Source organism: Berghia stephanieae, chromosome 1 (genome assembly GCF_034508935.2).
Source record: "Berghia stephanieae isolate SIO BIC M18660-M18661 chromosome 1, UCSD_Bste_1.3, whole genome shotgun sequence".
Classification (NCBI taxonomy): domain Eukaryota; kingdom Metazoa; phylum Mollusca; class Gastropoda; order Nudibranchia; family Aeolidiidae; genus Berghia; species Berghia stephanieae.
The window spans coordinates 39,504,264-39,529,325 of NC_088360.1; the positions used below are offsets into that span (position 1 = coordinate 39,504,264).

A 25,062-nucleotide genomic window follows, 5' to 3' on the forward strand; every position below is an offset into this window, starting at 1 on the left:
TAACGCATTAATGGTAATGTCATCTTGAAAGCGAAATTTCATTGATAAATTGGAATTTTTGTGAGCTATGCCTTACTTTGTTTTATTATAAATCGAATAATTTTCATAAAGGTAGTTCTTAACAAAAATGTTTCTTGTCTTGTAATGTAACAGAATGTGATTCATTTTTCTTTTTTTTTTCTTTTAAATTCTTCAACAGTTAAAGACAACAAAAAGAACCCTGTTAAGAATGATCATTTCACCTTTTTGCGCAAAAGCATTTTTGAGCCTCCTTTTGAGATTGTTAGAGAAGCTGGAAAATCACGTAGGACTTCAAATCAAAATAGTAGTGTGATTGAGGAAACCCCCAGTCCAAAGAGAACCCCTGTGACAAAGGTCGTTAAAACCAGCCTTTCAGATGCAACCTCAAGCCCAGCTCAGAAAAGGGCTATTAAAACCAGTATTACACGTGCAACCTCAAGCCCAGCTCAGAAAAAGGTTGTTAAAACCAGTCTTACAGATGTAACTTCAAGCCCAGCTCAGAAAAGGGTTGTTAAAACCAGTCTTGCAGATACGACTTCAAGCCCAGCTCAGAATTCTGCTAAGAGAGTAGTCAAAAAGACAAAAGAATTCATGAACTCTCTTCAATTGCGGTCCAGATCAAGAGAAAGTAGAAGTGGAATTAAATCAGCGACTCCGTCTCCATCCGCTGTTTCTGCAAAGAAAGATCAAACTCCTATTTCTGCTGTTGCTCATTTGACAGGCAAAGCTACACCACCTGAAATTCCAGTCAGACCAAGGAGAATTACATTCAAATCAATTTTATATACTCCTCTTACTTCATCTGATAAAAATGAAAGCCCTTCAGCTCCAACTGTTGCATCTCCTGTCCCACCCGAGCCTATTAACAGTGAGCCATCCCAGCCCAAACCTGTTGCCCGCACCGGTCCCAAAATAAAATATGTGCCTCTGATTAAACCGAAGGCAAAAATTCCCGCACGTGGTGTTAAGAGACCAAGACCCCCATCCCCTGAATGGAGGCCTTCAGATGAGTCAGATGGCGAATCGGCAGAAGATTTGGAGAGTTCTCCTGAGCGGGATGTGGAAATAATTAAATATGGAGTGTCAAATCAAGATGCACCCAGTGCAAATGATGAGGATGAGTTACAAAATGTGCTTGGAACACCCTCTAAGTTGATTTCATCCATTGTTAACCCTGACCCTCATCCTCCAAAGCCAAACCCTGTCAGCTTCAGTCTGACCGCTCCTATGACACCCCAAGTGTTTCGAGTTGTAATGGGGAGAAATCCAAATCCACAACTTGTCCAGCTTAGGTGAGTTATTTCAATGTGGTTTGTTAAAACTTACCCAATTCACCTCTCGTAGTGGGCAGGGGGGGGGGGGGTACATACTTTGTCTTCTGTCCCCTTATATCAGTTTTCCAACATGCTTTCTGTCTTTGTCTTGGAATGAGATTACTTGGTTTTGTCCTGGTTGGAGTCCTAGCTGGGAGGGCAACAGTCAAATGCATAGTTATCGTTTTGGGAGATGATATTTTTTTCTTTGTAAATCATCTCTGTTACTGTTATGTATTATGATATTTGCTATTTTGAATGTATAATGTAAGCATTTGAGTTTATTCCTCTTTGTTGGATTTTGTGCTTGTGTCCGGATGAGACTTATAGGTGATCTCAAACTAAGTACATTGGTGGGATGCTCTTGGAATCTACATATGATCCCTATTTGTTCCCAGTTCCCCTATGTCTTACTTTTTATTGGGTGCTTTAATTGTAATTCTAGAACTTTTTACTATCCCATTTTCTTCCGTTTTACTGGCACTGATATAACCTGAATGTGTTGCAAGCGACGTAAAACCCTTAAAAACAAAACAAACAAAACACCTCTTATAGATCCTTTTAACTCAGTGATTTGCAAAGAAATGTTTGGGGGTAATTTCCATTGCTTTGCCTTTTAAGAAAAAAAAAATATTATCTTCTTCAATACCAAGAGGTTCAACATACTTTTGCAACCTGTTACTCTGTCATGGGGCAGAATTTGACCACATCTTTTGGGGGGGGGGGGGGGGGGTTTGTGGGTTTTTTTTTTTTTTGAGGGGTGGGGGGGGGGGCAGATTTGGATTTTTGTTTTTAGCATAGGTACCAGGAGGAGCATTTATTGATATGTTTTGAAATTCAGTATGTCTGTTTATTATAAAATGCGTTTTCTAGTTATAGCCTTTATAAAAGGATGGTCATCCTATTGGTTTAAGATAGATATCATCTGTTATTTTGTGCGTTTTGTTCTTGACATTCAGAATTTTAAATTTATGTTTTGCCTATGCCTGGTCAAATACAGTCAAAACTTTTTATTAATCAAATCTTTTCATTTTGGGAACATAATGTTTTGTCCTAATAAATGAAGAGCTCTTCAGATTTCCCCCTACCTTTGTTAAACACATTTCTATACATACACTGATTGAGCTCCATAACAGTGTGCCTGATCAGCTATGCGTTATGTGATTATCATAGGTATGATGGTTGACGGCTGATAGTAATAATTTTATTTTTTTAGATTACACTAATCAACTTAGTATTTGAGATTTAGGGTTTTGGACATTGTTATTGAAAGAATTACTGTCACAATGATAATACATAATAATAAAAGATTTAGGACATAATGCATAACATAATTGCATTGTCATAAAAAGTGTATGAGTGCCTTATTTCCTCACTCATTTATGCGTTTATTAGAAGTTATACAGTAATTAATTATATGGAGTTTAAGCCAAAGTAAAACAAAAAATTTATTCTTCTACATAGTTTGTATAAGCTGTCTTTTTAGGTCCTTACTGCCATCCCAGGTTCTGTAGGATACAAAGCACTTTCCACCAGTTCCAATAGACCCAGCTACCCAATCACTACTGAGTGTATTGGATCTCGTAAAATAAATCGTGGACTTAACTTAGGATTTAAACCAGTTCCATCGTTTCTCCAGCCAATTGAGCCACATGGACCTCCAGTATTGTATCAGTAAGGAGAAGGTGGATTTTAAAGAATTGGCATCAACATATCTTTTTTTAAAGGACAGGAACTGGTCTCTTTTTTCTTTTTCTTTTTTTTTTTTTTTTTAATTTTTTAATAACATGCGCTTCTGAAGTTTTTATGGTAGAAGCTGATGTTGTAATAGTAGGTAGTAGTGGTAATGATAGTCGTCTGCCCTCCATCCCCCATCCCTGCATTAAAGATTTCTTTCTTTTCTTTTTTTTTTACAGACCAACAGGTGGCACCAATGTAAGATATCACCTATATCCACAGGTACATGATGATTTATATCTTTCTCTAGCAATGTAGCAATTACCTCACCTTAACCTTCCTACTGGGTGGGGTCTTTGACCTCCCATGGTGGGCAGGAGGTCACGCTGGGTCTTCTATCCCCTACATGTTTTTCGAGTTGCTTTCTGTCTTTGTCTTGGAAGGGGGGGGGGGGGGGGGGAATCATTCAAATATATAGTTTTTGTTTTTGGAGGTGATATTTTTATCCATGTAAACCATCTCTCTGTTATGTACTGTTACTTTTTTTTTTAATATACTAGTAAAAAGCCCGCATTTTCGCGGGGAAAAAACTATTTTCATTCGATATTGCCAGAATCATTTTCTTGATTAGCTTGATTACGATTAGATGCACATTTTAATCGATGTGCTTGTCGTCGCTGCCATGCTTTATTCGGCATGATTTTAGTTTGTCAGTCAGTAGATATCAATATCAATAAGTCGCAAGTATGTACCACGCTTTACTTGGGAATGCTTTGCACTACCTTCAATACTTCACAAATAAAAATGGCGGCCGAGAATCAAAACAATGGTCGAATTAGGAAATTTTAAACTTTCACAAATCTATCAAGGTTTGTTCTAGAGTTTTTAAAACGCTTTTATATGATGACAAATTGAATAAATAAATGCCTGACAAAAGGTCAACGGTGAAAATACAAATTGAATGAATACTGGGGATATAGGAGCTTTCGGAATGTGTCCCCTTAATCTTTACTTAAGTGAGGTCAAATGAAAATCTGAAGCGGACGCGAAAAATATCAAGTCCCCGAATCTTGTCTACTTTTGGTTTGTTCGGGCTAGAAGCTAGACAGAACCAATTGACAGTTTGCCGAAACGTTTAACTAAATATTTCCCAGGGCAATAATTATCACATCGATGGCATAAAAGCGTCAGTAATATCAGCAGTAATATTAGTTGATGTTGTTAATCAGTGAAACTTGTTTAAAATTTCTGTAAATCCGAATACCGTCATGGGATCAAGTGAATTATATCACTATTCATGCCACGATTTGCTGAAAAATGCCAATCTGACAGTTCCTAGCAAACACACCCCCCCCCCCCCCCCCTCCTTGCTCAGGAATTTCTCTACTTGATGGACCCCCCCCCCCCCCCTTTTTTTTTTTTTTCTTCACGCAACCACACACATGTATACCACACATACACACACGCACACATATAAACATACACGCAATGAGAACACACTACGACATAACAACACTGATCACGGCTCAATCAACACAACGGAAGTAAGGACTCAACTGGACAGATAGAGTTGAGGGTGTGGCCATTAGGAGATGTTAGTGTCTTCAGTAAATTTTTTATGATATCTGTTTGACTTAACGAACTTTCAAACTGACTTTAAATTATAAAAGGAAATCAAGTTATCTGTTCATCTATCTGTAAAAAATACATTTCTATTTTTCAAATCTTTCAGTAGAGTTGTGTGCCGTATCAATTTTTTTATTGACTCAAATAAGCACAATGTTCTCCACAAGTCTATATTTTTTTAAGAAAGGATAATGGTTTGTGAGCATTCAACTTGAGCTTTTATGGAGCACAATATCCACTAAATAAGCTCAAAGTGCTTTACAATTTTTACATTTGAATATATTCCTCTGAGTGAGGACCTGTGCTTATGTCTGGATGAGACCTTTAAGTGATCTCAAACTAAGTACACTCTAAATAATGTGCTCTTGGTTACATCTGTCACTTATTTGAACCCTTCCTCTGTATCTTACTTTATCTAAATCTATTACTTTTTTGACTATTTTCTGTTTTTATTGGCGCTAAAATGACCTAAATGTGTCGCAAGCACTGCAAAACCCTTTAAACTTTAAAACAAAACAAAAAACATCTCTCTCTCTCTCTCTCTCTCTCTCTCTCTCTCTCTCTCTCTCTCTCTCTCTCTCTCTCTCTCTCTCTCTCTCTCTCTCTCTCTCTCTCTCTCTCGTGTGAGATACTTTAAAAAAATAAAAATAAATGATATATTCTGTAATTAATTGTATTTCCAAATTGTCATGTCGCATCAGGGGTATATAATAATCTTTCTAATAGAGGTGGAAAAGAAGTCTTTTAATAGAATTTTATACTACCTTGCTTACATATTGGTGGATTTTATGATACCAGGTTTTGGGTTGTTTTTTTAAAATTTGAAATGAGAATGACATAATTGGATTTTGAGTTTACTTTACCAATTGGATGCGAAGAAGATCATTTCTCTCTACTTTGATCAAGCAGTTTGGGTTGGGGTGTTCGGGTTTTGAGTTATGAAAGAGAGGGAATGTTTTATGAGTTCAATTAATTCATTTTTTAAAGGGAGTCTATTAGTTAACATTGTTTCCTTCACAATATATTTATTAGGTTTATGGAGGGAATGGAAATTTTGCCAAGTTTTGTTTTTAACCTTGTTCTGATATATGTACCACTATATTAGGATCTGTTTTTCTCACATGTAAATTTTTTCACCTGCTATGGCAGCCAGCCTTCTTGGCTAACCATAATTTTTTCCTCTATTGTGTTATTACACACGACAACCGTTTTGTGACTTGGCAGAGTCCACTTGGAAAAAAAGTCCTTGAATTTGAATAAGGTGGCCAGTGATAACTAATGGACAAAATTAAATCCTTCCTACTGGAGCTTAAAAGGACCCAGAACTGGCATAAGTGCCATCTGCTTGTCTTTACTGCGATCAGAGGCAATCAATCTGTCTTACGTTGTAAGACTATAATATGAAAAGCCTTTTGCTTGATGACTTTGCAGGAATAGAAAATTTAAAGATAATTTATGTCTCATTATGTTGCCTAAGTAGCATGTCATTGGTGTGATTCTATTCGTTGAAACTTCGAAGAGAGGGAATGAGAGATAGAAGGGAGAGAGTCGTGTGGGAGCGAGAGCATCCAACTAATTTTGCTAGAGACTCATCAATTATCCTATTAAATCTTAGAAATATCGACTTGTATAAGGTGTCCAACTGTCTAAGTACGACAATTTTGTTGAATCTCATTGTAACCTGTACACATTTTATGCTTGTCTGTTTTAAATTTTTATCATATTGTTTTTAACTAGAATTTTTAGGACTAGATAAAGATCTTTGTGTTACAATTGTGATTTGAGATAACAGACAATGCTATATATTTTCTTTTTGAATCCTTTTTAAAAAAAAAAATTACCATCAGACTACCCAACAACCGGATCAAGGTAAAATAAACACCCTACAACAAGCCAGCAGAGCACCTCCCATTATGCAAACAATGCCAATGCCTGTCCTTTTACCTAGACCTTCACAAACTTCTGAAACCGTTACCACTCAGATTCCACTTATTCTACGACCACCACCTCCCCTTTCATCTAAACCAATTTCAACAAAACAAGTGGTTGGATCGTCAAACCCCGACAGTCTGTTACCTCACATAATGGGTGTTCCACTTCCTGCAGCGATAAGTCCACTTGATCAACCCCTTTCATCTCTTCCTCCTCCACCACGGCTTCAGCATTTTGCAGCAGAACCACCTTCACATTCTCCCTACCGAATTGTTCCAACCAATGTTAGTAGTAACAGTGAAAATGATTTACCAACTCCATTTTTACGCTCGGCATTGGAATCTTCATTGTCGACTTCATTGACCACAGAAACCAGGACATCTTCATCAACCCCTATTTCCAAATCAACTCCCATTTCCAAATCAACCCCCATTTCCAAATCAACTCAAAGCAGTGCAGCAGAACAAGGTGATCAAGAGCTAGTCAATAAGATTTTTAGTAATTTGCCAGACTTTTTAAATATGGGTGTGAACAATAATAGGCGTCGGCATCCCCCTCCTGTTGTAAATTTGTTGAATACTCCAGTTCAACCCTCCCAAAGTGTTTCACGACTCCCTTTTCCACCATCCATTAACCATTCTGATGAGTTGAGGAATGAAGATGATAATGCACACAGTAATAATATTGCCCATACATCTAAACAGTCAGTCTCACATCAAGACAACGATGAGAGCAGTAGTGGTGAAGAAAGTTTTTCAGATGATTCTGACAGTGAAGATTCAATTTTACCCATTACTTTTGGTCTGCCATCTGTTCAAAGTGAAGACCAGGATTTAGATAAAGGTTCAAATTCTGAAATCCAGTTCTCAAAATCAAGAGATGCTAATGGCCCACATTCTGCCACTGCAACTAGAATAGATTCCCCTTTGAATTGTTCATCAGATGAATCTGATGTAGAAGAAATTGATACACCAGCCAAAGTTAAAGAGTCGAACAATGCCCGTGGCATAATGTTAAAACGGAAAGGGTTCCTGGCCTTCAAACTTGTCCAAAACAATTTCTCTGCCATGGTCAACATTTTTACCCACCTGTCAATGAGTGATCTTTTAAGGTGAGTTAGAATAATTTTTCATTTATATATTTATATTCTACTTCTGAATATGAATTGCATTGTTATTTTGTTGTTGTTGTTGTTTTGTTTTTTGGGGTTTTTTTTTATTTTAAAAAACCATAGAGATCTGGTTTTTCCCACACACACTTTTGCTTTTCAACATAGCACCCAAAGTTAGGCATTTCTGCAATCTGGCCTTGACCTTGAAAAGACTTGAAAGTAGAAGTGAGTGGGTTGACCTATAAGCCACTCTGTCACTCTGACTCTTTGAGAATATCATTTTCATCTTTGAAATTCCTGTCTTTTACATCTCTTCTCATTTTTGGAGCCAAAATAGGAGAAAACGTAGTGACCTAAGTCATATTTGCTTGATGAAGAGATGCATGTCATGAAGGAGAGCAACATATTATTTTCTGAATTGTCAGTGATGAAATTAATTTTGAATGGTATGCACCCTGGTTGTTTTATCTGTGCATCCCAGAATAAAGTGAGCATGTCCCAATAGATGAACGAGTTATTTTTACCTTTCGGGAAAGCAGGTTCAGAAAATGTTTTCCATTGTTTTGACTGGTCATCTCAGGGTCATTGATATAGACCCATGAGTCATCAAATGTAAGCACAGAGTTGAAAAAAATTGGTGCTGTTTCAAAATCGTTGTCTGGTCCCAATAGATGCTCTAGTGCAGGTTCGTATTATGACACTTGTGAATGGTAACTTGACAGTCATAAGAAAATAAGTCTCGCTCCGATGGTGGCATTTACCTCCAATGTTAAAAACCTTTTCCCCTCCAAATAGAATGGGGTCTGGGTGTATCTTTCCTTTCTTATCAACAACCATATCAGCGGCAATTTATTTTTTCCTCTTTAGTATCATCATTTCGTGTGGACAGTGCAACATGTATTTGTTGTAATTGTTCATTTGATAGCCAGTTTTGATATAAGCGTGATGTCATTATATAGACCAATCAAAATATTGGAACAAAATCAATGAATAATACTTAATGCCGTTAACAAAACACATCAATGAGAATTAATGGGAGCACTCAAAGGATCTCATTTTGAAGATGATCAGGACTTTGCCGAGTTACAATGACTGCCTTTTATATGCGTGTTCATTTCTTTGATTTCACTGAAGCTATACATATTTATATTCATTGCCCCATAATTATATTGATTCTAACATAGCCTTACGCTCTGTCTAGTTGTGAGTTGGATGTAGATTTCATTGAACGTTGCATTATGTCATCTGTCTGTTTTTTGTCGTAAACAGGGTGAAGTGAATTGGTTTTGTTCAGAATTTTTAGGTTTATTATCCATTGACCATCCCCCTTGCTGTGCAATGTCAGACAAAACTATTGGGTCTCTTCCTGTCTCAATGCACTGAGTAAATTTGTACTCAATAAGAGAAAGTTCTGGATGGGAATCACAGCACACGATTGAGTAATGGTTGTACCATACCATGCACCTATTTTAAAAGAGGTGGTATATTTTTCCGTGTAAATCATCTTTTTTTAGATTAATGTGTTTGGCATTGACTATTTATGAATGGCACGATTCTCATTTTGAACACAGACAAGAGGCAAATTATTCCTTCCTTTCTTTTACTGTTCTTCCCTTTATCTAATCCTCTCATGATACTTTTTCCTTGGTGCTTATGTAGCCAATTTGTTTTTTTTTTGTTTTTTTTTTCAAATGTTAAAAACTCTAAATCAAACCCTGCCTCCCATCCTCAATTTTAAATTTGACTCATGTGGTGTATCCATTTGGCTGAATATAGGATGTGTTTTTTAACTTTTGTTATATTTTACATCAGGAGAGCCCTTTGTGTGGACGTGAGAAAATGTGACCTTTTATATAGTGCAATATCCACTAAAAGTGCCCAAAGCGCTTTACAAAGGGTCCCTGACCATAGCAACATGCAACATATAGAACGACACATGACACCTGTTAGGCAATATTACAATTTTTTCCAACTAGGACATCGCTGTTAATGGCCAGGTACTCATTTTAGACCTGAGGACAGTTAGAGAATGTGAGTAAAGAGTCTTTTCCAATGACTCAGCTATGTGTCGTGCAAGACTCAAACCCATAGCTGCACAAAAATGGACAATTGTGATGCCTCATTAATAATAATAATAATAATAATAATAATAATAATAATAATAATAATAATAATGTAATTTATTCATCCAAAAGGAAATTTTTGTACAGATGTATAAAATCCCGACAATGATACATACATAAACATAATATACGTAAATATAATGTGGTAAAGTAAAATTTGGTAATAGGTATATATAGTGTAATAATATTGTAGGCTGTAAGAATAATTACATAGTGTAAATTAAGGGACATACAGATTATAAAAGTGTAAAGATATAAATATCTAGAAAAAGTATATTGATGTCAACATATAAGAAAAAAAGATCAGTAAAAAGCTAAGAATTAGTTACAGTATAATACTATTGTAAATTGACTGAGAAAAATTACATAATATAAATTACATGGCACTTAATGTAGAATAAAAAGGTCAATAGAAAAGTTGTAGTAAGCGATTTTATAAATTGATGTTTAAAAATTGTGGGTATGGAGTAATTTTAAAGAAAAGGTTTCAAAGTTAAAACAGACGTAGACCAACATTTATAAATTATTTTCCTTATTAAAAATTCTGCAACTGTAAGGTAAAAAGGATCGGAGGTGTCTTTCACTTTTTGTTCGTATAGACAACAATCGGTCACTTCTGTTCGACTTAGTGATCTGCAGATTTCAAGGATGAGTTGGATTATCTAAAATATTACTCATTTTTCTTAAGCAGTATTCTTAATATAAATCATTAAAAGACATGGATCCTGTAGTAAATTTATTAGCTCTTTTAATAATCCTGTCAAAGTTAGCTTTTGCTGAGCTAAGACAATTTCCCCCCCAGGCAGTAACACAAAAAGCCAAAGCACTTTCTATTACAGATCTATAAAATAGTGTACAAAATGTTTTGTCAATGTTAAGTTGGGACAATTTCCGTAAAAAGTACATTCTTTGATTAATTTTACTATTGATATAACTGGAATGTACATCCCACCGTAATTTGTTGTCCATGGTGACTCCTAGATATTTGTATTCTACTACCTGCTCTACTTTTTCATTTTTAATAGTAATATGGTCTTTTGTATTCTTATCTTTTCTAAAGTCTATAATTAATTCTTTGGTCTTATTAACATTCAATTCAAGGTGGTTATTGTCGCACCAAATTTCTTTCTTTCTTTCTAATAATTTATTTTGTTATTATTAGTAATTAGTCCTTGTAGAGTTGTATCGTCAGCAAATTTTAAAAGGGGTATGTTTAAATCTGCTCTTTTACAGTCGTTTGTATAAAGTATAAAGAGCATGGGAGAGATTACACAGCCCTGCGGAGCACCAGTATTTATAGTAATGTTATTGAAGACATTTCCTTTTACTTGTATATATTGTGTTCTATTTGTAAGGAAGTCTAGCACCCAGGAGATGATATATAAGGATTAATTTTAAAAGTAGAAAGTTTATGAGCAAGGAGGTGGGGCTGAATTGTATTAAATGCGGATGAAAAATCAACAAAAAGAATTCTGCAGTAGCTTTTAGCTTGTCTAAATGTTTGTAGATATTATTTGTAAAAACTAGGAGGGCATCTTCTACACTGCGTTTACTTTGGTAGGCAAATTGATAAGGGTCCAAAAGAGGTCTAACATGGTTATTAATTCGTAACAAAATAAGTTTTTCAAAACATTTCATGACAATTGATGTGAGAGCGACAGGTCTCAGATCATTCATTGATTTTACTTTGTCTTTTTGGGGACAGGAATTATTTCTGAAGTTTTCCAAATACTAGGGATGGAAGAGCATGAAAAAGAATATTAAAAATATTAGTATAAATATAGCATAATTGTTCCGCACAGGTTTTCAAAATTCTTCCCTTTATACCATCCGGTCCAGCCGCCTTCCTTTCATTCAGTCTAGAAAACATATATTTTGTCTCACATTCACTGAATTCATTCTCGCATTCATCATTCATACGCTCTATCAGTAATTTTTTAGTCTGTTCAATTTCGTATTCATTATTGGTAGAATCAAAATGGGCATAAAATTTGTTCAGATCATTTAAATCGATATTGTCGGGTACTTTAGATTTGCTTTCATTGTAATTGATAATTGTTTTCATGCCTTTCCAAGTTGTTTTAATGTCGCCTGATTGGAAACTTCTCTCTACTTTAGTTTTGTAACGTTCCTTACATTTAATAATTTCTTCTTTGATTTCTCTTTGTTTCGTCTTTAGTTCATCTTTGGTACCATTTATAAATATATGCTTTTTCTCATTTAAAAGGGTTTTCAGTTCTTTTGTTATCCATGGTTTGTTATTTAACTTATTTTCTTTCACACACTTGTTGCTCACAAAACTTTATATACTATATATAACTATAACTACTATATAAACTTTATATATTAAAAATATTTTTTAAAACCTTTTCTCTATCATCTCACAGGGTTGGTAGGGTGTGTAAATTGTGGCACAAGATGTCAAGAATGAACTGTTTGGTGAGTGTTTTAGTTAAAAAGTTTGAATTTGTGAATTTTCATGAAGGGCATAATTCTTAACTCCTTTGAATTTGGATTTGTTTGATATTCCCCATAATAACTTCTTGTCAGGATTCAAGAATATCTGTGACTGTGACAAAATCTGAGACTTTTTCAGGATTTTATATCGTAAATGATGTGGATTAGGAATAATTACAATAAACTCGATCTTTCAATAAGAAAGAACAACTTAAATTTAAATAAAACATTTTGCTTCCTCAAGTCTTCAATTACATAACAATTACTTTCTTCATTTTCTCTTCTTACTAACCATTCTAACTCTCTCTCACCAACTACACACGTACCGGACACTCGCTCATTCGATCCAGATACACACAATGGAGATTATAAATAGTGAACAGTTTTCACAACAGTAAATTTAAATCCTTTTGTTACAGTCTTATACTCTTTTTCTATTTTTTTTAAGGGTACAACTTTGCATTAACAATTTTGTGATGGGGTTAAATTGGGAGTTTTTGAAATATTATTTTACTATTTTTGACCCATCTGGCAGCTATTTGTGGATCATGAACATAATTGTTTATACAAATCCTTAATTTGATACATCACAGGTACAATTGAAATTTAATTAAAAATTGACAGTATTTCATTACTGCCTTGTGACATCACCAGCAGGGCTCAGTGGTCAGGTGTTCGCTTCATATCTGAGAGGAACTGATGGCAGCCCGCTGTGCTGTGTGGCCTTAAGCAAGTCACCTTGTCCTAGCTCACATCGTGGTCCTGATGCCTGGGAAACTCAAGTTTTCCCTTGGAGTAGACCCTGAAGACACATTTCCCCTTGTGTATAAATAAAGGGAATATTTGTTTGTTTTTTGTTTTATTTGTCATCTTTACAGAATCATATACATTTTATGAATATCAGAAACTATAATAAGATTATATCACTTGTGAAATTATTTGAGATTCTTTTATTTATCTGTCTGCCCCCCCCCCCCCCCCTCCCCCCATCTCTCTCTCTCTCTCTCTGTTACTTTTTTTTTTTTACGTAACTTCCTCACATTTTCTTTTTATTCACATTTCAGTGGAAGAAGGTCACAGTCCAATCTGTACTACCTGATCATTGGCAAAGTGCTATTACATTCTTCATCAAAGTTGGTGTGACCAGTTTGGTATGTGATATGTCGTGTCTTTTTTGTTGATCGATAAATAGGATTAGTTTTCTGTTTAAAAAAAAGAGAGGGTACAGATGTGTGTTGCAAAAGTGGGTCATAGGGTTTGAGCTATTGGAAAGACACTTTAGCATAGGCATATTGTTCTGTTAAAGTATGTGGTGTACAGCAGCATTGTCATTGTCTGAAAATTTGTACTGGTATCCAACAGGCTGTATTTTTCATCCAATGCGTTGGATGTACTCTGGTCAACCATCTCACAATAAAACAACAATATTGTATAGTACATGATGTTAACTGTGGATCAGCACTATGTCAACACAATCTTTTATTTCAATTTCTAATTTCTGAATAATTTAATATTAATTAGAGACTTGAAGGCAATTTTAATGAAAAATGAAGATGATTACTACTAATTTTCTATTGAAATATTAACAATTTGCAGGTCCTTATCAATAAAGTATTGTCATTTCTTCTATAAAACAAATGTGCAATAAATAATGTTGAATTATATCATTTTGATGTCTATAATATCACTCTTGGGATGTTTTCAGACAATAATTGAAATTCCCAAAATTGGTGAGACGGGTGCTGTGGATGAAATGGTCAAAGCTTTGAGTCGCCTGACTCAGCTAAAAGAGTTACAATTTAATGAAGTGTCGCAGCAGATTATCACCCTTGTTATGGAGAACATGCCTCAACTACAGAATGTCGGGGCCAAAGTCATCTTAAATGCTGAACCAATGGGTGACAGGTATGTTTGTGTTATACTGGTAAAGGCAGTTTAACCCTATAACAGCTAGATTGAATTTCCTGTTTTAAAAAATAACGCCTTCCATTGTTTATTAATTGAAACCACAGCCTCAGCAGTTTTCACTTTCAGGCCAGTAACTGGTGTTACTAGAGCTTCAGTTCAGTGAAGACCAAATACAGTGGAATCCGCATAAAGTCAACGCCTCATGATGTTCCCAAATTTTCTGTAATTTAAATCTAAGTATGTTCCATTGATAATGGTTAACATCAATTTTGCTTCAAGTCATCCAATATTTCCAGCAGTCATGGCTTAATTAGGATTCTATTGTATTTTTGGCTGTTACTGCTCTTTGGTGAAATTGTAATGTAAGAATATCAGGTGACAGTAAAATTGAACCCCAACCGTAAATGGCTCAAAGTATGCGTAAGCAATGGCAAAGGAATCTGGTTTTTTTCGGCCTTCCCTGGTTGCGCCTGGGTGGGGGGGGGGGGGGGGGGGGCATTCCTGCTTTTTCTTTCATCCCCTTATGCCTGTTTTCCCTTTCCATGGTTGCAGTTTGTCAAGACCTGGAATGTGATTACTTTTTTTTTTTTCCCAAACTTAGTCTGAGGTCATAAACCAAGGAGAAATTGGTTGTAAGTTCACTCCTTGATTATATCCTTCTTCTAAAGACCCTGGGCTTATGTCTGGTTGAGACATTTCGGTTATTTACCTCTGCCGTTTAACTAGTCTGCTTGTCTGATTTTTTTGCTTGGTTTTTATAAGCACTTCTTCTAAACTCTGGATCTATAATCTTTTGATTATCCAATCCTCTATGTTTTTACAAGTACTGAAATGACCTTGAAGTGATGCTAGCTTGAAAAATGCTTAAAACAAACAAACAAGGAATTGCAAATAGTTTCAGGTATTATTTGAAAAACAATGCTCTTTATCATTGTGAGATGAATGATAATCAGTAGATCTTTGTGTGTACTACTTTATTCTTTTTTCCATTTTTTTTTCTCTCATGTTTTTTGTTGATTGATTATACAGTAGAATTACTTTAAACCGAAATTTTGAGGACCTTCTAAACCATTTCGGTTTAAAGACATTTTGGTTTAAAGCAAGTTCCCGTTTTGCAATGTTTTTCAAGGGTAGTAACTATTTCAGGAATTTGCTCATTTAATCGTATCATGGGTTTCCCGTTAAATGGAGTTGTTGAATAAATGCCGTCTTCGTAACCATTAATTTTTTAAATATATTTTTTTTTTTTGTTTTAAAAATATTTTTGGGGGTTTTCGTTTTCAATTCAAAATTGTTGAAAGAGTTTAGTTCGGGATGCCGTGTATTTTACATATCTCCGTCTTGATCAACTTTTTTTTCATCGACTTCACATAGTATTTTGATTTTAAACTCAAACGTGTAAGCACAGTGCTTTCTTTTAGTTTAGACCTCTTTTAGTAAAATGCAAAGCTAAAATAAGACCGAAAGTTCTTGTGCGATAATTGATAATGAATGATGCGCAGCTACTCAGAGGTGAAGTAAAATGGAAATGAAAAGGCGAGTCAATACTTAGCTGTCTACTACATATCTCTCTTTTGTTGAAAAGTCATTAGGTTCAAAGGCCTAATTACATAGAACCTCCCCCTCCCCCCCCCCCCCCCCCCCCTTCACACACACATTTAATTAAAGTGGAAATGAAATGGCATTTCAATGGTAAGTTGTCTACCCCCCCCCCCCCTCCTTATTGTCTTGTTGAAAATCCAGTCAGTTCCAAAGCATCAACACATGAGCGAGAACATCTCGCTTGCATGATTCTACACCCCAACTCCCCCTCTTTCCTCATTTTTCGCCTGCCAGTCACCCGCTGTCTTCCTTTTCCAGTCTATGCGACTGGTGTTGGCCAAGCCCAAGTGCAGTGATTGAAGTGTTTGCCTCCCCCCCACCCCACCCATCACCCTCATCTTATACTTACGCTCTGTTTAATATCGCCGGGCAATATTACGTGTGGCCTCCTTCCCGAATTTTTGAAGAAAAATATAGAGAGAAAAAGAGAAGGTGCTCTCAAGTTGTTTCGGTTTAAAGAAAGTCCTGCTTAGAAGTATTTCGGTTCATCGTAAGAATTAGTACAAAGAAAATGAAGAAACTAGTACAATTTATTAAATTCTTTGCGGTTTAAAGTATTTTTCGGTTTAGCTTCTTTCGGTTTAAAGTAATTTTACTGTATTCTTTTAAATACACCTAGCTCTATTGAGGAAATTAAGGAACAGTATGGGCTTCCACAAATTATGACATGGCATAGACTTGTTTGTCCATTTTGAAAGTGATTAATGTATTTGTAATTTTTGTAATGGAGGTTATACATTTGGTCATAGTCTGCATGAAAAAGTTATTGATATGATGATGCCATGACATAATCTTTTAAAATCATATTTTATGAATAATTCTTTTCTGTTTTATATTTTCACAGGAGTAAATTCTCATGGAATACCTTTCCAAAGGAACTGGCTATGGCTAAAGCAGTCGAAGCCATTTTGGAGAACAAGATGTCAACTAAGGCTGCTGCTATCATGTGTAGTGTGTCAGAGTCAGAATTGAGACATCTAATGACAACTGATCAGTCAACCCTTAGGAAACAGGAGGAGGATAATGTTCTACTGTGTTGCATGCGTTTGGCCAAAATGGGTTTCTCCATTACCTTGCCATTCATTGAGAAACGGATGGAAGAGGAGATTTCAAAACGACCTGAATTATGCCGTCCAACAGCCCATCTTTTGAAAATTTCCTGTCATCGTCTGCTGGAAAAAAACAAGCACCTGTTTCAATATTCATTGCCATACAAATCATCATACTGTATGATCACAAAGTTAACAGGATATTCGTTGTTCCTTCAAAACCTTTACAATGATTTGAATGTGACGGGCGGAATGAATATTCTTGCATTTGTCATGAAAAGGTTTTCTATCCTTAATTTGGCTGGAAACAGAATTTGCAATGTTTCTGCTCTGTCACTGCTTAGTGCTGAAAATATCCCAATTCCAACCATGTTGATATTTCCTAATGTGGTTCAATATCCGGAGAATGTTAATAAACTTATTCTAGTAGGTTCTAGGGATGGTCTTCCAACTTCCAATATGGTTACCCATTACTTACGGGCAGTTTTCACAGAATTAAAGAAAAGACCGTTGATCATTTTCTTTGAGGGGAATGAGAATTTGATATCAGATCAGCTGGTGTCTGAATCCATCAACAGTTCCATACATTTCCATTGCATACCCGGTGACATCTCACATGTCGTATTTCCTGGTAATCATGGCGGTATTCTTCATTCAGTCTCTAAAGCTGCCGTCAAGGGAATGCTGAGGGTGAAAGAAAAAGAGTTTATTGAGCTCATCTGTAAAGAAATGAAAACAGATACCAAAAGCCTATCCCAGTTACATGCTTTTGCCAATACAGGTATCTTTCCTGTGAAAGCCAAAGCATCCATTGATTTATATCGCCAGTCATTATCTAAACATCAAGAAACTATTGAACTCGAAGACGAGGGCTCATCAGATGATGAAGATGATTCTGGTGATGAAAGTGATAATTCAGCTGAGAGTAATAATGATGCAAATGATGATAATATTAACAACAACAATAAGAATGCTCCTTCTGCTTTGACAGAAGGTCAAGAGCCAGATTCTGCATCCAAATTATCAACAAAAGATCAAGAATCAGATGTATCGTCCAAATTATCAACAAAAAGTCAAGAATCAGATGCATCGTCAAAATTATCAACAAATCGTCAAGAACCAGATGCATCATCCAAATTATCTGAATGTAGAGATGTTTTGAAAAATAGACTTCAAGACAAATTAAATGAAACAAATGTTTCGAGGTCTTTGAAAAAGGATAACTGTCAAACTTCTGAAAAAAGTTCTAAAGAAGTCGATAGCCCAGTAGATGAATCAGGGGATTTGAAAAACTCGGAGAGTTCAGAAATTAAAAAGAAGAGACCTATTAATACAAAAGAAGAAAAGAGCAATAAAGACAGCAGCGGTCAAGGTCCTTCTAAAAAATTGAAACAGTCAGTGCCCAAGAAGGTTTCATCCGTGGACTCAATTCTGGAGACTATAAATGAAGTCATTGCTCAGAGTAGAGAAGAGTATGAAACAAAGGAAAGGGAGATGGCTGCTGAAAAGAATGCTGTCAAACAGAATTACAATACATCAGTTTCAAAACAGAATAAAAAGGCGCCAGTAGCCTCCAGCAGTGAAAAGCCAAGGCCATCTTTAAAAATCAAACTTTCATCTCAAGGATTTGTTAGTGTTTTGAATAATGGAGGCCCAGAAAAAGGGAAAGAAACTGAGAAAAGAGAAGGAAAGAAGAAAAATAATAAAATTACTAAAGGAAAAGGCAATGATTCAGATGATGAATTTGATGTATCAGAAGAAGAGGAGGAGAAGGGGGAAGAATGGATGTCAGAATCAGACAAAGAAGCAATGGAAGAGGAAGAAGAAAGTGAAGAGGAAGAGGAGCAAGAGGAAGAAGAAGATGACGAAGAAGAGGAATCTGGGGAAGAAGACAATGAGGACGGAGAAAGTGAAGAGGAGGAGGAGGAGGATGGAGAAAATGAAGAAGAGGAGGAGGAGGAAGGAGGAGTGAGTGAGAAAGAGAGAATTATGATGGATAATAAAAAGAATCACAAAGAATTAGTAGCAGAGGATGATGATGATAAGGAAAATAAGAATTATAACAAAGCAGAAGGCAACAGAAAAATAGATCATGACAAAAATAAGAAAAAAGATGAAATTGAAGTTTCATCTGATGTAAGTGAAGAGGAGGTGGAGGAAATATGTAGTGATGAAGAGGAAGCTGATAATAAAGAAGATATGAACACCTCTCATCTTGCAGTGGATGCAGATTCAGAAATGGAATCCCCAAATAAGGAAAGAAAGAAAGTAAAGAAGAAGAAAAAGAAAAAACACAAACAACGTTCGTCTGAGGAAATAAAAGAGGGTAGCAGTCTAAACGAGAGTATTGATAAGAAAATTCGCAAGCACAAAAAGAAGAAAAGGAAGAAGAAAAAGAAGAAAAATAAAGCTGAAAAGAGTCTGGAGGAGAAGACGAGTGAAGAACTTTCTACTCTGAATATCTCAACTTCTGTTGGGGAATCTGAATCAGTATCTGAACCAGTAGTTGAGAATAAGATGAATGAGAGTGAGATGAAGCTTGAATTTATAAGGCGTGTTTCAAAGGCTGATCATGACTATGATACCAAATTTGACTCTGACTCTGGCACTGAAGCGGTCCAAGAAGATTCTGTGCTGGAAGTAAAAATGGATTTTGAAGAGTTGAAATCTAATTTAAATGTTGAAGAAACAGTCAAAGTAGCTGGTAATGGTAGTGAGGACAAACCTGAATCAGAGGTGAAAGATATCAATGAAGGAGAAAATAATAGTAATGAGACAAGTGACAGTGATAGTAGCAGTAGTGAAAGTGACAGTGATAGTGGTGGCAGTAACAAAAGTAATGGCAGCAGTGGTAGTAGTAGTGGTAGTGATAGCGGCAGCAGTAACAGTAGTTCTGATAGTGGGTCAGAAGAAGAGGAAGAGGGTAGTAGCAAAAGTCCAGTTCAAAATGTGCAAGGTAGTAATGGCAAAGTGAAGGCCCATAGTGAGAAAGAAGAGCAAAGTGACTCAGAAAAGAGTAGTTCTTCAGCTGTTGAAGAAGAAACGTCAGCAGATTCGGATGAAGAAGAGGAGGAGGAAGCTAGTGATGATAGTAATGAAGAGGAAGATGAGGAAGAAGAAGAGGATGATGAAGAAGATGAAGATGAAGATTCGAAGTGTCAGATGTGCATGCTGTCCAATCCACCACATTCCAAAGACCAAGTCATTGACTGGGTGGATTGTGATGGGAACTGTGGGCGCTGGTTTCATGTCATTTGCATAACGAGGTCACAGGCTAAAGTAAACCCCAAACATTATGTGTGTCCTTCTTGTCGTTGCAAAAGGTGAAGGATGACGGTTGTAATTGTGAGCTGGAGTTTGAGATTGACTAATGGATATTACTTGTGTCCCTTTTGTTTCTGAAAAAAGCAAAGATATTTTGCTCTGCAAGATAGCTACTCAAAGTCAACACTATTTAATTAGTGCATTCATCAAAATAAGTGTTGGAAATGCATTATCATTTGTTTCAGAGATAATTTGATAACGTACAAGCTATTCAGTCAGGTGCATCATTACATTGAAAATAGATAATGAACAAGTTTCTTGATTCCTATAGTTAATTGTAACTTAAACATCATCATTCAATTGTAATTTTATTAGAAAAAGTACATCTCTTGAAAGATGATTCTCATTGTGGATCTGACAATTAACTTCAACCTTTAGATGTATTCATTAATTGTATATTTAGCCTGAAATCTGTACCATAAAGAGAAACTGGCATTTTATATCTGCTCAGCTGTTTGGAGAGGGTTATATTACGTGCTTTTTAAAATTATTATTATTATTATTTACCAAAATGGTATTTAGCAAGGATTATTAGTTTGATTTTGTTTTTAGGGATTTTACAGCGCTTGCAATACATTGTACATTTCATATCTGTCATGCTCAGTAAGCAAATTCAGCAGACCTCATCAAATACAAACAGACAATTGCATTTTTATCCTTGAGATGGTCAAATGTGAGAAGTCTGGCAATTCATGTTTAAAAAGGGAATAGTTTGTTATCAGCAATGTTGTTATGGACATGATTAATTGGATAAACAAATTCTTTGGTAACTCTAAAATTATTTCTGCTAACCAGTTTGTATGTTCATTAACTGATAGAAATTATGTAGAAAGAAAATTTTGTCAAATGCAGATTATTTTATGTCGTAATAAACAAAACTTTGCAGTTTCATAATTGCAGAGTTCTTTAACTGCCCTTTTGAGATAAAATAACTTTGACTCTTCTAAACGAAGAAAATTTTCAAATAAAATTATACGCGATGGTTCTTTTGGGGGCAAAGCGGCCGAGTGGTTAAGGCATTGCACTGTGATCCAGAAGGCCCGGGTTCGAGCACTGCTTCAGGCACTTTCATTTTTTTTTTCCTTGGGCAAGATTATTAACCCCCAATTTGCTCACTTGCACAACATGGGTGATACCTGTTAACATCAGACATCCTATTTGAATGATTATATATATTCCTTCATGGAATGCCTATGCGACGGGTCTTATGGTGCCGTTGTGGAAGGACGTAATGTTTAAAATTTTATTCTTTAGACTTCCCGTGGGTGGATGGAGGTCACTGTCTCTCTCTCCCCATCTATGTCTTCTATCCCCCGATATCTGTTTTTCTTTTTCAGGTTGCCTGCTGTCTTTTTCTTGGAATGAGATTGCATAGCTTATCCTTGCCCTTACTTTTTCCCTCCTTTTAAATCATCTCTCCATGTTGTGTTATGAATGTGATATTTTGTAAGCATTTGAGTATCTTCTTCTTAATGTGCTCCTGTGCTTATGTCTGAATGAGACTTATAGGTGATCTCAAACTAAGCACATTGATAGTTTGCTCTTGGAATCAACTTCTGTTCCCTATTTGAACTAGTCCCCTTTGTCTTTCCTTTTCTCAGGTGCTTTTAGTTGTAAATCTATTTTTTTTCCTCCATATTCTTCCTCTTACTAGCTCTAGCACTGACCCTTTTTCAAAATTTTGATTAGCACTGAGATGTCTGTAAAACCCTTTAACATCATTTTAAAAAAACAAAGCAGTTTTCTTCCTAGTCTAGAGTGAGAGGGCTTGGTTTTGCTTGGGCCCTGGTCACGATATTTTATTGAAGGGGAGATATTGGAATGATCCATGCTTTTTTTCTGTAAAAGATAACTTGTTTTGTTTTTCTTTTTGCTTTTCTGTGAATAATGTATGTATAAGGAATAATGTATGTTATTTAGTTTTTAAATTTTTGCGGGAATGACGCGCTAGCATGTGTGTGAGACTGGTGTGATCTGCTCAATTGGATGATTTCCTCTGTGTTACTGTTTCTTATGTGCTTGTAGCCAGAGAATGTTACAGGCACTGAGCTCTGGATCCATCTCTCTTTCGTGTTGGGTACCATCCTATATTCATTTAAAGTATCGCAAGTGCAGATAAATCCTCATACATTCTTGTTCTACCATAAAGTATACTTCCGTGGTATAGGGTTGCTTGGGCCACTTTTATTTTGATAGATTAGTTCGCCCAAAATAAAATTATTTTTCAAAATCTAACAATAATTAGTTGGTTTTTTTTTTTAATTAAAAAAAAAAGTTTATAGGTGCGCTAATCTTTTTCAAGAAAAGTGGCTCGTGACTCACCATATTACGGTATGGAACTATTACTATTACAAAAAAGCTTTTTTGTGTTCTCATTTTTTCCAGAAAACTTTTACTTCAAAGAAGTTTTAAGCTTTGCCAGTGAAGTGCTGTATAAAAGTGACAATGCCTAACTTTTAAAAAAAATATTTTGTTGTTGCTTTATAAAAAAAGTCATGAGTTTGTTCTTGATTGTATTTTTGTTTGTGTACTGTATTTGTTTTAATGAATACACGTGTAACACTCTCCACCTTCATTTTTACTATTGACAAAATTATGGCACACAATTTAATCTTATAATATGATTGTAAATATAATGTTTTGTTATGATTTCATGATTGCCTGTATATATACTGTTTTGTTATGGTTACAGTTGCATTAATAATTCAACCATTCTATCATATGAATTATAGGAGTGATGACAGTTATGCTTCTTCTTTTTCATCGAGGTTAGTGTATTTTCCTTTTTTTATGATACTATTGAAGTAGATCATAGACTGCCGTTGATGATTAATACTAAAAATTAAAATTTTGAAAATAAGTGAATTTTTACAGTCACGCTTCGAATCGAAGTAAACTGTATTTTGTCGGATATATTTTGTCTTCATTTAAAGTAGTATATTATTGCTTTTATCACATCTAACTGGGTAGGGTTCCTGGCCTCCCATAGTGGGCAGGGTGGCACTTATTGTGTCTTCTATCCCTGTATATCTGTGTTCCAATTTGCTCTCTGTCTTTGTCTTGGAATGAGATTACTTGGTTTTGTCCTGGCCCTGGCCGGAGTACTGGCTGGGAGGGAAACAGTCAAATGCATAGTTATTGTTTTGAGAGATGATATTTTTTTCCTTGTAAATCATCTCTCTGTTATGCATTATTATATTTGTTATTTTGAATGTATAATGTAAGTATTTGAGTGTATTCCTCTTAGTGGGGTCCTGTGTTCGTATCTGGATGAGACTTTTAGGTGATCTCAAACTAAGTACATTGATGGTATGCTCTTGGAATCTACACCAATTCCTTATTTGTATAATTCCCCTTCGTCTTACCCTTTCTTGTGTGCTTGAATTGTAATTCTAGAACTTTTTACTATCCCATTTTCTTCCTTTTTACTGGCGCTGATATGACCTAAATGTGTTGCAAGCACCGGAAAACCCTTAAAAACATAAAAACATTATCACATCTAATAATTTTTACACACTGCAGTTCACCCAGAATTTATCCCCAAAGACCAGGCAAAAAAGTTAAAATCTAATCATACCAAAAACTCATGTTGACCTGAGGTTTCCTTAAACAAAAGTTGTTTTTTTTTTGTGTTTCTTTTTCTTTTTAAGATATAAAAAATGCTGTTTGAAGCGATGTGCAGTTTATTGTTTTTTATTGTTTAGAAAAAAAATAAATGAAAACTTAGCATGTCAATAACAAGTTTATTGTAAAGTGAAATGAGAAGCCCAAAATATTTCCTGTAAAGGTTTGTTGATGCTTATTTGAAGCTAATGTTGTTTGTATGTACATAAAATAGTTGATATTTTGGGCCTCGTTCTCCATCGCCCCTTTTCTGTAAAAATAAAATAAGGAATGCATTTTGATGAGTTGGTGTTGGTGTGTGTTTTAATACTTCATCACATCTAAGGCCGAGAGAACATTGGTGGCGCCTGTCTTTGTTGGATTCTTCATTGATATATCATTGCTGTCTGTTTTATTCCCCTAAAAAATCATATCATTTCACCTGTCCTCCATAGTAGGCAGGGGGGTACATATTGTGACTTCTATGCCCTTATATCTGTTTTCCAACATGCTTTCTGTCTTTGTCTTGGAATGAGATTACTTGGTTTTGTCCTGGCCCTGGGCGGAGTCCTAGCTGGGAGGGAAACAGTCAAATGCATAGTTATTGTTTTGGGAGATATTTTTTTTCTTGTAAATCATCTCTCTGTTATGTATTATATTTGTTATTTTTAATTTATAATGTAAGCATTTGAGTGTAATCCTCTTTGTTGGATTTTGTGCTTGTGTCCGGATGAGACTTAGAGATGATCTCAAACTTAGTACATTGGTGGTATGCTCTTGGAATCTACATCTGATCCCTATTTGTTCCCAGTTCCCCTTTGTCTTACTTTCTCTTGGGTTCTTTAATTGTAATTCTAGAACTTTTTACTATCCCATTTTCTTCCTTTTTACTGGCGCTGATATAACCTAAATGTGTAGCAAGCGCCGTAAAACCCTTAAAAACAAACAAACAAACAATCACCTGTCCTCTCCATGTGGCGTTGTGCCTTTAATTATTCTGAAAAAGTACCATTTAATTTGATCTCGCCAGAGTGCTGCACGAAGTATTTCTGAGAGGGTACCATTGGGATGGATTTATATTTTGTGAGAGTTTTTATTTTATTTTATTTTTTAAATAAATCACCTCTCTTTTTGTAAGAATTTTACAACAATGCTTATTTGGCAACCATCAAACGGCAGGATTAGTAATTGCCAGCCTGATTTTTCCACTGATTTTGCAGTGTCAAACATTTCCTTTTGATAAGCCCCAGGTCGCCAAAATATAGATCAGTTCTAAAATAGTCATCACATCTTGTGTCTTATCTTGACGCCTGTTC

General features: G+C 35.5%; 1 protein-coding gene across 1 annotated transcript in view; it reads left to right on the forward strand.

Moving 5' to 3' along the window:
• The window catches only part of LOC144974203 (uncharacterized), a 37,881-nt gene extending 13,839 nt beyond the window's left edge, over positions 1–24,042 (forward strand). The window contains exons 6-12 of the mRNA XM_078917121.1: positions 200–1,313; positions 3,251–3,293; positions 6,485–7,680; positions 12,191–12,242; positions 13,325–13,411; positions 13,966–14,165; positions 16,615–24,042. Of these exons, the coding sequence (XP_078773247.1) occupies positions 200–1,313; positions 3,251–3,293; positions 6,485–7,680; positions 12,191–12,242; positions 13,325–13,411; positions 13,966–14,165; positions 16,615–20,146 (6,224 nt within the window). The 3' untranslated portion in view covers positions 20,147–24,042. The remainder of the gene's footprint in view (positions 1–199; positions 1,314–3,250; positions 3,294–6,484; positions 7,681–12,190; positions 12,243–13,324; positions 13,412–13,965; positions 14,166–16,614) is intronic.
• The last annotated feature ends 1,020 nt before the right edge of the window (positions 24,043–25,062 follow it).